This window comes from Pseudopipra pipra, chromosome 8 (assembly GCF_036250125.1).
Source record: "Pseudopipra pipra isolate bDixPip1 chromosome 8, bDixPip1.hap1, whole genome shotgun sequence".
Classification (NCBI taxonomy): domain Eukaryota; kingdom Metazoa; phylum Chordata; class Aves; order Passeriformes; family Pipridae; genus Pseudopipra; species Pseudopipra pipra.
Genome location: NC_087556.1, coordinates 7,257,963 through 7,272,557, shown reverse-complemented (window position 1 = coordinate 7,272,557; position 14,595 = coordinate 7,257,963). Strand labels below are relative to the sequence as shown.

Genomic DNA, 14,595 nt, shown 5'->3' with positions numbered 1-14,595 from the left:
TGTCAGCTTGCAGGAAATGAACACAAGACATGTCATGTCCTGAAGATATGTTTACCCATCATGACCAGCGACCTAAAAAGAAATGAGATGCTGCAGGCACAGCCCCTCCCAGCTGTGCCTGCCCAACCATTGGGTGCTGATGAACCCTTGACTTCATGCTGCTGGCATATGAGGTACAACTATGTGGTACCTGAGTGTGGGTGGAAATGTTTTAAATATCAGAGAGTCTGCCCAGAATCTCTAGCTCTCTGAAGGATTCTTAGCCCACACACTGGAGTAAGACCACAGAATAAAACAAGTTGTTCTTTGGAAAACAAAACAGATTGCAACCTTTTGAGCTGCATGAGTGAAGCAGTTGTTAGAGAGACCCCCTGAACAGAAACCACAGATTTTCAACAATTTGCACATTTAAACACAAATATTTAAAACCCACTTTATCTTTACAAACCGGGGGGGTGGGAGGAGGAGAGTGATCATCTTTAAATGTTAGCAATGTAAAAATATAAATTACACTGCAGAAAACTAACTTCTGCACTTTTGAAACAAAAATGCTCATTACTTACCAATCCAGTTAGCATTAATCAAGAACCTCATGGCATGACAAACCACCCACCCACAATTAATAATCAATCACAGGTGATCAGCTCTGGGGAGAAGCATGATTACAGTTCTATACCAAATGTACTACAGGTAAAGTCAAATTTATTCTGTAACGGAGATCAAAAATGAAGAGTCAAGAATCAAACTGCAATTTAGTCAAATCAAGTATATTGTATCTATTTTTCTGCACAACTATGTACAATAGTTTAATGTTCTATGCAAAAGCCAAGGGACTCTTGACAACTGATTGTTGTCTCTGAAACACTTAATATCATTTATTGCATTTGCATACATCTAATAATATGAAGGGACCTGGCATCAGTACTGAGACAAAGCCAAGAGCTACTTATCACCACCTTTCTCAGAACAATTAGTGTTTTGTCCTGAAGATGATCTTTTTCATAGTGACTCAATTCATTTACATTTCAGAAAGAGCAGTATTTTTATAGATGTTGAACAGAACAAGTTTCTTGAAAAACTTATTTATAAAATTAGTTTCCAGGTTTCCCAGAAACATAAAGATCTTCCTGTGACTAACTCATGTGACACACAGCCACGGGCTGAACCTGGACCAGGATTCTACCTTCCTGCTGAGTTCCAGCTTCCTTCCTGTTCTACCCACCATTGTAGCATCCCCACCCCCCTTTGCTCAAGGAAATTATAACAATTACCTTTGCACACCCACCTAAACCATGGCAGAAGCAGCTGTATTTCAGCACTGTACTAAAAATTCTACTGAAATAAGTTTTCACATGTGAGAATGACAAGTATAAGCAAAAACCTTGAACGATATTTACATACTACCATACCTGCTGAGAAAAATCAAAATGGTCTTGACACAACAACTGTAAGGTCTTTTGCCAAATGGTTAATATTTAGGCTCTGTTTTTGCTCATTAAACTCCACAAATATTTAGAAGAAACATGATGAAGCAGAAATGCACCAAACATCGCAGGTAAAAAGGAAATAAATTCAGTTGAAAGATATGAGAAATCGCCCTAGCAAATGTTTATATTAACCTTCTTCTTTGCCAATGAGAATAGAAAATAAGAGTTAACTGCCTGTTACAGTGACATGATGGTAGCATTGTGTGTCATCCTGAAGAAAACCTGAGCTTGAAGCAACCTCAGATGACTCATCCGTCAGATGGTGGAGACTAGGAGAAAAATGAAAGCAATGTTTTTACTTCCTGGGATAGGCTTAGTAGCTTAGAACATCACTTTTCACACCCTGCCTGCTGATCCATAAGATGATACCTATTACTGTCCTTAAGATGATAATACATCCTATTCTTTTGCAGAAAATAAGGTTCTCCAAAAAGAATCAGTTTCTGAGGGGTGAAGAGGAAAATCAGGGTTGAAGAAAGCAGCAATAGATATCTCGGAGTAAGGAGACAAAAACAAACATTTACACAAATATTTCATAAAAAAGCTTAAGGACAAGCAATCATAACTTTAAAAAAGCAAACTATATTGTAATAAGTATTTACTATTTTAAATACTTACTGTAATACCATGGGATGGTCCCATATGTTGCAAATGAAGGCCTGGGGAATTGTAGTAAGACATTCCAGCTCTAGTCAGTGAAGTTGGTGGTGTGAAACCAACTGTGTGACTTGCATATGACAGACCTAAAATTGTTAAAACAAGGTAACATCAACATTCTTGTTTCATATTAAAAACTAAAGTCTGAGGGGGTTTTTAAAATTTTTTGGTTCTGAATCAATGATAGGTTAAGAACTGGTAACTCCTGCAGATTAGACATCTAAGATATATTGATCATACTGAAAAGTGTGATGTGAAATGATTTTCTTTTCCTGTAGCATACTACCATATGTTTCAAACATACATTACACAATGTTAAACATAACTTTTCACTTAAGATAAATGGTGTAAGGCTCCCCTAGTAGCTTAGTTCACAATTATTTCCATCCAGCATTCCATTTCTCCACAGAGGAGATGGCTCCCTGAATAACATCCTGGGAAACGTTACTAGCTGGATTAGGCTAACAACCAACATTTAAAATTATAACTAATTTTATCCACATTAAAGAAAGCCTAATATTCAGAAGTGTAAATATCTAATTCTTTCAGCTAAGTATTTCCTTTCTGTAAGAACTCAGTTATAAAAATGCACAGTACTTGTATAGCTAACCAAGGTATACAGAAACAGCAACTGCTAAATGCTTCAAGTTCAGACCTTGAAGTGTTCTGAACAGTTTGAGTATTTATCAAGAGAGCACATTTTCCAAAACCTTTAGCTTGCTTCTGCTTTCTGACAAAACTATCACTAAGGTAGGAGACAGGACTTTTCTGAGTTGTTTACTATTAGACACAAGCAACTGCTTTGGAGAATAATGACCAATAAAAATTTCTGAAGGTCTCAAACTTTTATAACACAGCACTGGATTTAACAGTTCTCACACTTGAGAACAGTGCCACAGCAGCTACAGCATGGACCAACACCCAGCACCATCCCTGACTGCAGGTGTCTGTTTGTCCCTACAACAGATGAGACAAGGTCTTGGGGAGGAAACAGAACAAGCCTCAGATCACTAATGAAGTCATATAAGCAAACAATCCTCTTGCTTCCTTTAATTCTGTTTGATTCTGTTACGTCCCCAATGTACGTTTGGTGCAAATTATGAGTGACTCCAATGGAATAACTGCCACTACAGAGTAACAACGAAATTAATCTGCTTTGACTACACAATCTAATTGCCTGTAGAGCATTTATGCTATATTCAAGTATTTTTGTAAGCACAAGGACAGAAACAATATTCAGGGAGGTGACAATGTGTTGCAAGTCAGAGGCAAATTTTTAGAATAAAAGGCAATATTTTTAGAAATAAAAGGCAAAATATATGCTTCAAGTCAACCTTTGTAACATAACAATTTTGAACTGCTTTGGGACAATCCACCTCCACAAGCTTTACAAACGCAAGTCTACACAGCAGACAAAGATGTGAAAACAGGCAGCTCATCTCCACAGCCCAAAATTTCTATCTAGCCCAGCTACAAAGCCTAAACCAGTTTATCTTCACTAAAGACTAACCAGTAATTAGACCAGCTAATCCCCAGCTGCCCAGGAGTAGCAATAATTACACTGTCTTCAAAGTTCCATGCACTGTGTTAGAAATCTCAGCAGTATCTCAGCTTCAAAGAGTCCTCAAAAGTAGCATCCCAAGCACAAAAGGCTCTGGGAATCAGAAGCCAGAATCTGACCATTAAACCTGATCAGTTATCCATATGAAATTATAGCATTTCTAACCAGTCACAAATTGTTTCCACACATTTGGACATATCATTTCCCAAATGAAACATGCCAAGTCAGACAGTTACTTGATGCAAAATACAACTGTTGTATTATTCTGTGCTGATGCTTTTGATATTGTCTTACTGTGCTACTTTGGATACAAAGTACTCTCAAAAACTACTTGTTTTCATCCATTACTGCATTCATATATCCCAGACAGCTCTACAAAATTCCCTATTGATCTCATTAGTTCTCTATCAAATTGCTGCTTCTATTTTTCTGAAGTCTGAAACTTCCCAGCTGTGGATATTAATTTATCAGATGCAAAGGAGAGTAATGCAGCTGCCTGTGCAGAACTGCTGGCCTGGAACATTTACATTTACCAAAATTTCCAAACTTGTGAACTCTGTTAGAAACTACCACTTCAGCTGTGCTATTTTCAGCTCTGATTCAGACTGTGTTTCAGCATCCCCTGTCTGTGGGATGTAATTCCCACTAGAACATTGCACTCTTGTATCAACTATTGATGGGAAGTCCACAGGGAACAAGGAACATGCTTCGGTCCCAGTGTAGGAACAGAGTACTCCTGCACTGACACACCAGCATCTAAACAGGGTGCATTGCTAAGTAATCAAAGGTGCAAGCCTGTCAGTTCCCAGTTAATCTGTCCCCCACACAGCTGCAATTTTAACCACTGTGTGGCCTGCAGACACAGTGTGCAGTGGAACTCTGCATTATTATGCAGCCTGCATGTGGATAACCACAAACGCCCGCAGTGGTCATCCCAGAGCAGCTGTTGGTAAGACTGCATTTCTGTACACCCACTTACAGGAAACGGATAAGCCACTTTCTTGGTAACATATATTGCAAAACATTTAAAGTCAAGTGATTTGGCTCACTGCAGAAGAGCAAAATTCTCCCGAAAACTTGTGATCATAATGCTCATCTCTAACACCGTAGCACAGCTTATGGCCACAGCCAGTTTTCACACACACTCGCTCCTTTTACAACACCTGGATGAAAACCATTGAGAATCCTTTGAAAAACTAAAGCTAACCTTGAAAATTAAAACAATTTAAAGACATTTTATATGTTCTAGCAGACCTGTGTAATAAAATGTCTCATTCCTATCTTGCAGAATGTGTCAATACAGAGCACATCTCACTTGCCTGCAGTGTGGGACCCTGTCCGGCAGGTTCTAAAGGTGAACCTGGGAAAGCAGGGCACACAGGATTCACTTCATTACATACAAGTGAGTTTGTGACTGCCATATAACATTCACAGCCAACAACATCTAATGAATGCCCAAGTGCAATTTTAAGGGATTTTTAAATTTCAGTCAATAAATGTGTTAGTAACACAAATACATTTCCTTTGACTTACATTCACTAATTAGAAACTCAGAAAAGGTTTGTTTGCCTCTATTATAAAAAGCACCTGAGACAAGAACTCTTAATTTTACAGTTATTGTTTAATAATAGAAAATAGCAGAAGTACAAAAGCCATTTCTCTACTAAAGAGAAATGAAAACTGACTTTTTCCCAACACGTTCAAGACAAGACTTCTCTAAGAAGTTTTGATTCAGAACACAACAGCAGTCTCATTACTAGTTCATCATCAAACCCTATATGTGTCCTGTTGGGCAACTTGGGGGGGGAGGGAGGAAAAAAAAAGACAGCAAGAGAGCAAATGAGAGTAAAAAAGAAATAAAAGTTCAAGTGTGACAGCTACACTGATCTTTAACATCCGTTCACAAATCCGAAATATATAATATCTGTTCACCATCCCAAAACATGTTGCACTAGGAGACCCCGAAGGCAAAACTATTCTTGCATTTATGATGTAGGATTTTTTCTCCAAACTAGCTTTGAAAGGCTACTGACCTAAATATATTAATAGGGCACGTTACTATGTGATGCATACAATAATTTTAGAAACTGGGTTAAATATTTACCAGGTGATATAGGTCTGCTAGAACTTGGTGAGGGTGTATAAGGGATAGGACTGGACACAGTGCGAGGTCTTAATCCTTGTGCAGACATCTCATTAAAATATCTAACAAAAAAAGGCAAAGAATAATTAGATCAAACCTTTTAAAATGTGCCACGTTGTAAATGTTTCACTGTGATTTTTTTCAATTCCCATAAGAATCACATTAGATTAATGAAGGACTAGTCACCTTTAGAAGTCATGACAGGAGCTCTTGTCATTGCTGATACTGGCTTAACTTTCAGTGAAAACAGCTGGACTTATCCTAAGGCATTTGCAGTTAAAACCATATAAGTTCCATATGATCAGAATAGTACATATTAAGGTGAGAGATATAAACCATGTCATCCAAACTGACCTATACTACATTCTTGCACTTTATACATCATTTCTACATTGAACTCAATAGCTTGTCTGGCTGGAGTGTATCTTCCAAAAAGACATTCAGCACTAATCTGAAATCATGAAAAGGGGGAAAAAAAATCATTAAAGTACTAATAATTTGATCCAACAGCCGATCAGCCATATCCTTAAAACATGCCCAGTTTCCTACTTGAATCCCTCTGGTCTCAACATTTAACCATTTGCTCTTCCTGCCTTTTGCCACTGGAATAAAGAGACATTTTCAACCCAGGACTTTCCATCACTAAAGGTATTTGCAGGTTGTGTTGCAAGACACCTCCCACATTTCACTGTGATAGACTGAACAGATTAGAACCTCAGACAAGGCATTTTTCCCCACCTGTAATAACTTTAGTGATATTTATTTGTTCTTTACTCACTGAATACAGTGAAGCTTCTTCGCAGACATTAAGTGATATATAAAAGGAGATAAAAAATAATACCAATTGCTCCTACTTGCCACTTACTGTTTTTATCTCAAAAGAAATTCTGGGTTTTTTTCATAGCACTAGGCTGGCAGCTTTCAGGTTGAGTTGCTTATGCACTCTCCACCTAGATTTTTCAGTCGCTGTCTAGATTAGATGCTCCCCTGCTCACCTTCTCCTGCACATCTGGTTGCAAATCAGTGCACCTGGGTTTATAATATTAGATTTAGCTGTGTTTCTTTAGTGGACACAGCAAAGCAGCAGGTAAAATTAGCTAACTAACACCCCTTTGACTGTTACTTGACTCCCTTCTACCACTGTGTTCTCAGAAATTCTGGGGAGTTGCATTTATGTCCAAATCATGGGGGAAAAAAACCAGTAACGTGAAGCAGCATTAAAAATACTCCTATCTGATGGAACTTACAACAACGACTACTTTGAGGTCTGTTCATAAACTATTTGAAACATGTTTTGATACTGCATCTTGCTGATTTCTAACCAGCATATTCAGTCACTGAGCCACATGTCCTAGCACAGGCAGTACACTGTAGTGATATCAAAGTCGGTTTGAATTTGGGTAGATCAGGTAATAAAAGTAGCTGCAATAGAGAACAACACAAAACTAACCAACTGACAAATCAAGGTTTAATTAAACATAGTTTTCTAAAGAGCTACCAGTGGCAAGGTTGGTGGAATTGAACTGACTGGGCTACCTCTGCAACACACAGGACCTTGCAATGCAGACAAGTCCATGTGTTACAGCAAGGCAGCTTCTTTGTGACTTCATCACCTTGTACTCTACACAAAAGCAATTTTCTGTAAGTCATCCTAGTACTTGGATCAGGTGATATGGAACAGCAGCACACCGTTAGTTTACTTCCTGGTCTCAGGAAGAATAGGATGGAGGATTGAAAAAACAAAGCTATCACTAGTCAGGAGGGAGAGGTTTTGGGAGAGCTGTGTATTTTGCAGTCAGTATAGCATCTTCATCTACCCCCATCTACAAACAATAAGTATAATCAGCTAACAGAATGCAACTCAAAAAATGGATATCTGATCCACACCACCATTTTTAGGAAGGTGTAAGTTGACAAAAATTTACATTTTAAAATCATTACTGCACATAATTCCAAAAGTGTTTCGTATACACAGTGCTTCCAAGACTAATCACTGATGCCTGACTCATCCTTCCTTTTGCTTTGTATTACTTACACTGCAAATACCTGCTTTGGAGCTATTCTGTCAAGCCTTTCTAGTACCACAAAAATCAACTTGACAATTAATTTCTTAGAAGTACAGAATAGTTAATCAAATTTTCCTGCATTTTATAGGTTACTGCTACCTACAAGTGCTTGACAAAAAACATTATGAGGATACTTTACAATTTTAGATTAATACTGGTAATTCACATAGATTTAGATTCTTACTGTACTTCCATTACATTGTAAATACTGGAAGAAAATATTAGGCTAATAAAAAAAATATTCAAACACCAGAATCCTGTCTTTCTAACAATTTAATTTGTATAGTATTCGCTACGTCTTAACACCGGATGCTAATCCAATATATGCCAAGTTGCCACAGTATTTCATTAAAATGAACACACTACTTTGAACTTTAAGGGTACCTCCTTGACACAAAATATCTGGTACTTTGTTTCTGGTAAATTATAACAAATACACTGATGACCCAAGAATCTCTCAGTATCAGAAGAATACACAGCGCAGGGTAATTTTTTTATTTATTCTGAAGGACCTCTATAAATCCAAAACAATGTAAAATAATACAACAAAATAAGGAGCATTTGATAAGAAATAAGAATGTTTTATTCAAAATGTACTTAAAATCCTCTTTCAAGATACAACACTGTCATATGACTATGAGGTGAGAAAACACTAAAAGGCATGGTAAAAAAACATCAAAAGTCAGGATTATCTGTAAGGTCAGTGCAAGCAAGCAGCCTGCAATAGAGAAAAAAAAAGAAATCAAGGATATTATGGTTTGGACATCAAGAACAAACCAACAGTTCTGGAAATGCTTCCTCTCTCCAAGGCTTTACACAGTATCCGTTTGTACTTGGCTGAAGATACTTTACTTTCTGCAAAGGACGAATTAGGCCCAAGTAAGGATATTGTTTCTACCTCACAGAATTCCTTCCAATTACCAAATTAGGGGCAAAACAGAGTTACTATGATCAAATTATCCTGATTCTTAACTCCACAGCCGTATTTATTTCAATATACATGAAGATTAAGTGTTTTGATAACGTACAAATATTTTCTTCCTCACTGTTAAAACTAACGCAATTTCTACACAACTTTGATACAATTCTACTGAAAATATTTCAGGACTATGTTGAAATTTGATATTTATATTAAACTCACATACAGGTTATTTTTATGCTTATTCTATAATATTCTAAAAGCAGTATTGATAAATAAGTCAATGCCAGATCTGGGTGGCTAAAAGATACAAACCTTTCATCGTCCATTTCTAAGCTGGATTCACTCTCTGACAGTTGTCTGCACAGTGCTTCCCTACGTTCCATTTCCCTCTGTAATTTTCTTTGAAGCCTCAAGTTTTCTTCTCTCATATGCCTCTCCTCTTCTAAATATTGTGCCATCTTCTCTGAATCTGAAATTCAAAATCGTGTTAACATTTGATTAAAATTCAATTTCACAGTGTGCTTAATTTTATGCCAATGCTTCAAGATGAGGGTGTAGGAACTGCTCAGGATAGATCACTCAAAATTTTCATCTCTAAGTTATTACCTCAAAGCCAAATTCAGAACAGTAACTACTAAACCAAACTATTGCTTGACTGCAATTTTTGAAATAAAATGTAAAAAACCCTCCACAAACAAACAAAAACAACAACAAAAAAGTCCTAAATTTGAAAAGAAAGGACAAAACATCATGAAGAAAATAATGTGACTAAAACCATTAAGAAGAAATACTGATTCCTGCTCCCTTAAAATAATGCTATTCCACATTTACAGGGACATTTACAGTTGTCTTCCTGCAACACACAGAAGAAATTATTTTAAAGGTATATTTTCATTTCAAAGGAGGAAGCATAAGTTCTGAAACTCAAACTTGTATTAAAATTGATACTTTACATTTATTCTACAGCATTCTTTCAATTACACATTTTGTCACAGAAACTGGCTAGCAAAACATGTACCGATATTAAAATATTTATATTAAAATTACATTAAATTTTGGTATAAAAAGTCAACAAGAGGCTTACTCTTTATATCAAAGGGCAACTTGAATTTTCGATTCTAAACAAGTTCAGCAAACATCAATTAAATTGTCTGGTAACACAGATTATTTAAAGTGATAAAATCAAATTATGGAAAGTTACAAAGCATTGTGACAGGTTACTTATATAAAATGGAACAAACGATGAAGACTTGACACACGTATTTTGTGAGATTTTGTAATGTTTGATCAAGTTTAAAGTTAAATCCTTGATATTTAAAAATGTTTCATCATGTTTTGTGATCACTTCTTTATGCAGCACCCTTCAATGAAAAGAATATTCCTCTCTTACAAGACTGTTCCCAAACTATGAACAACATGTGATTTATCTCTCTTCTGTGGAAATACCCCTCCTAAATGTAACAGTATCACTTATTTTAAAATATTATTATACCAAAACAGTTCCTAGAAGTGCTTCGGAAATAAAAAACGCAACACAAATATCAGACTTCAGTAAGAAGATTTCATTAAGTATTTATGAACAATACTAGAGGATCTCTAATGACCACATATTGCAAAGAGCAAACTGAAAACTATTTCAGTTTCATCTTCTGCCTTGCAGGCACATCCATCATTCCTATCAGCACTGCTATTCGTACTGCAGCACTGTTCAACCTGTTCACAAAAGGAAAGAGTACTTTCAAACCTACATCTTATTTTCAGTGAGAATTTGACTTTCAATGCTTTCAATTTTTTTTACTCTAAATCACAGTAATTCAAAAAGGAACCACTTAGAAATAATAGAGGATACTTGAAATAAAATCAATTAGGCTAGATTTGTACACAGAGTACTTTAAACATAAGGCCTTGCTCTTGTTCTGAACTTCAGTAAGTGAAGGTTGCAGTGCAGAATTGGAAAGTACAAAGATTAGCTGTCCTTATCTTCTTTTAACAGCCACAAATTAATAATACCACAAACTGGCACACAAAGTCTGTGCAAAGAGCACTCCTGATCCATCATGTCTGTCTTAGAGGAAGGCCACTGCCTCTGGCAAGCGATTTCTCTAAATGGAGGTTGAAATATCCCAGTTGGCCTGTCTAGATCAGCACACCAGAGGGGGACAGTGTTGCTTGTTCTGCACTCACACGGATTTTTCTGTCTCTGTGGTGAGGTATCTACCTGCTTACCAACTGCAATATAACACTACTGACTAGGAACTAGGCAGAACTGATAAAAATGAGACAGAAATTCTAGATACAGCATGAAGGAACGAAGGACTGGCATTACAAAGTTCATGGCAAGGTGCAAGAAGCTTTCTGCCAGCTGAGCCCATGTGCTCAGGGCCACAGCTTCTTCTCTGGGAAGGCAGGGCAAAAATGTTTTAATCCAAACATGCCCTATTTTTTATCACTTCTAGCTTAAATTCAAACTCAAGAAAGAACATATAAAAATCTTACATTAAACAAACTTTATGAGATTTGAAACAAGTTGTTTACTCACGCTGTAGCTGTGCAGCCCTCAGTTGTTTCTTTAACCTCTCCACTTCATTCTTTAAAAACCTGATATGTCTCATCATATTTTCCGGAGAGTCTATTTCCATGGATATGTCTCTGGGTGATGGTGGAGCAGATACCGGCTGGTCTAATTTCTCCTGCAAAATTCTATATGGAAAAACAGTTCAAACCTTACCTTCCACTCTAATGAAAATAAAAAGCTCTTATATCTCTCAGAAAGCCACTGCAAGGATTCTGACAGGTATTTAGGATTTATTTTACCTACTGGTTTTGGTGAGATAAATTTGGGAGTATTTATATTGTTTTCTTTTGTAATTCAAAATAAAAAAAGGTAAAATATCCAGACATTGACATTTCTAAATACTTCTGCATACAGTTCAGGAAAAACAAATTCTCGATTATATGTTGTTATCTCAGTTTTATACTCAAGTGCTACCTATTTAAAAAATTTTTGCTAAGCAAATTCGTTAAATCTGAGTTTTTACATTTAAGTTCTTAGACAAAGAACACACAGTGAAGATTAATGATGAGTAAAGTATGTCTGTGGTGAAACACAAGCTTTTCTCATTTCACTACTACCAAAAGAAAAAACTTCACAAATATTTTCTGAAGGATAGTCAAACAGTCTCCCCCCCTTTTTTTTTTTAATCTCCAAGGAATTAAGATTTTCCATATAGTCATAGTTTCAAATACCTCGAATAACTGATGGTAAATTCAGGAGTAATGTAATTCTCTTATGAAATACGCACATGGTAGATATTATATGTTCTAAATGATGGGTTTGGGAGTTAACACAGGAAGAATTTTTCAGACTGAAGGCATGAAACTGTTCTTTACTGGGAACATGTTGACTGGCCAGACCCAACTCTGCCCCAAAGAGCAGGGACAGCACTATGCAAGCATAACTTTTTGCATGATGTGGTATTCACATGTACCATACAAAGTGTGCTAAAGCAAGGTCTGATCCACCATGGCTCCTTGTATGAAGGCACACAGTCTGAGATGAATTAAACCAGAAATAGTTTGCCTTGAAGAAGGCTTTAAATCTAATATACACAAAAATCCTACCAAAGGCTCATCCTGCTATGGATTTACCACTGCTGAATATCACATGTAGCTCTGCACCCTCCACAGAGCGGGGCTCTGTAAAATAAAACTACAAAACCTGCTCTTCACTTAGGATCAGGGGTTTTTTGAGGCCCCAGTCAAGATTCAGGGAGTCACACTAACATAAATGTATTTAAATATGTAGGGGAAAAAAAAGCTATTAATCATTATTAATCATTATTCTCCCCTACTCCCTCCCAAAACACAGTTCTTATATTATGACATTAAAGAGATGGTTGCTTTCACACATACTTTTAATTTTAGCTTTCTCAGAAATATAAAGAGTCACTGTCTTAATTTCTACTAAAGAAGCAGTGAGAAGTCTCAATGACATGGGTGCACACCACTGAGAAAAACCTGAAGTTTTCTTTGAACAGATAGGGAAAAAACAGAGCCTTTCATAAAACAAATACAGTAAAATACTATGAAACTAAAGCTGACCACATACCTGAAGCTTTAGAAAAAGGCTATGAGCAGTTGAAATAATTCAGTAAATTCCTTCATGCTTTCCCAGGTAATTTCTTATACTATTTATCTTTAACTACTTTAAGCAATCAATTATGTGTTATCATGCAAACAAGGAGCTTTACAACTGCTGTAACTTCCAGGGTTTCACAGATCAAACAACTCTTATGGGACAGAAAGAAACATAATTAATCCAGAACATTATGTATTAAAAATCTCTCCCATAGTAACAAGTGTACTGCAACATGACAAACCGTTTTTCTGCTTCAAGTTTATCCATTCTCTTCCAGAGACGATTCACTAGTGCTTCTTGTTCTTGTTCCAAAGTATTTTCAAGGTCAATCTTCTCACGTCTTAGCTGGACAGGAAAAACAATTAATGAAAATGATGGGCATGTATTTTTTGTCAGGAGAGATCCCTGCTCTAAAAACTGCATTTTAAATAATGCTCTACAACAGCAAGGGGAAGAAGAGACAAAATTCAGGCACAATGCACTGGTCACAGAGCCAGTGAAAAATCAAGAGATTCAGTAGTTTCACAGTTGTCATGGAAGAGAAGCCGTGTTTGCCTTGTGTCAGATAAAGGAATGACATAAAAATAGTAAAGAAAAAATTATGTGAACTGTATCAATTCTTATTAGGAAAACAAATGCAGTTCTATCCTCCTGGCAAAGGCTTCATAAAAGTAAAAGCTTAACTTGACATTACTTATGTTCAGTCACTGTGTGAACAAACATTCTTGATTCTACTATAAGTTAATATAAGAAGACATAATGTAGGACATTCTACTATAAGTTATAATAACACCATACATGAAGAAATCTATTATTAGTGCTTAAGTAGAAATACAATGCAAGTATTAATAATACAGGAGAATATTAAGAGGCACAGATGATCTTATTCAGTAACAATGTAGCTGAACTCAAAAAGTTAGCAATAATGAAATATTTGGGAACAGATCAACACAGGTGGAAATAGCATAGAGGCATTTTTCCCAGTCAGGACTTAGTACCACTTTTCTGATGGGCAAATAATCTCACATTAGAAAATGGAAAGACTGAAAACAGATTAAGGGATTTCCTCGCACATTTACAGCATCACTGGGTGAAGGGCTATTACAGCATCTAAATCTGTAAGGGCTCTGTGCTAACCACTAAATTCATACTGAGAAACCCAAACCAAACATGAACTTAAGCACTTCAGGTAACAGTGCAAGTTTAACGAATGAACAACTTTCTTTTTTAAAGTTTAGAGGAATTAGTGACTGTAAGTAGAAATAGACATAATATTGATGAGTAATAGGGATCATAACTAGAAAAAGAAACACTGGTTAGCAAATCTTTGAATGAAAAAAGTTTGAATGCAGATCATGACCACTGCAGTAATGGTTTTTGCATAATTTCAACGCAGCATGGTTTAGACTCACCCTCTTTAACTGTTTACTACTGTGTTATTGATCTAGCAACAAACAAACCCACAAAAACATAGAGGTGAAAAGAAATTAATTTCTTTTAATTGTAGGAAGAGCAGCACACTAGAATTTGAAGACAGAGTAAATTATTTATAACCGTGGTTTTGAAAAATTTAAGATTACATTTAGTATTATAGCAACCATCACCAAGGCAGTGGAGTCCA

At 36.3% G+C, this 14,595-nt stretch overlaps 1 protein-coding gene across 1 annotated transcript in view; it reads right to left on the bottom strand.

Moving 5' to 3' along the window:
- CCDC6 (coiled-coil domain containing 6) overlaps nucleotides 1-14,595 on the bottom strand; it is a 51,144-nt gene that overhangs the window by 5,776 nt on the left and 30,773 nt on the right. Inside the window, exons 4-8 of the mRNA XM_064662422.1 lie at nucleotides 13,216-13,319; nucleotides 11,376-11,536; nucleotides 9,149-9,305; nucleotides 5,810-5,910; nucleotides 2,106-2,230 (exon numbers count right to left, since the gene is read on the bottom strand). Of these exons, the coding sequence (XP_064518492.1) occupies nucleotides 2,106-2,230; nucleotides 5,810-5,910; nucleotides 9,149-9,305; nucleotides 11,376-11,536; nucleotides 13,216-13,319 (648 nt within the window). The remainder of the gene's footprint in view (nucleotides 1-2,105; nucleotides 2,231-5,809; nucleotides 5,911-9,148; nucleotides 9,306-11,375; nucleotides 11,537-13,215; nucleotides 13,320-14,595) is intronic.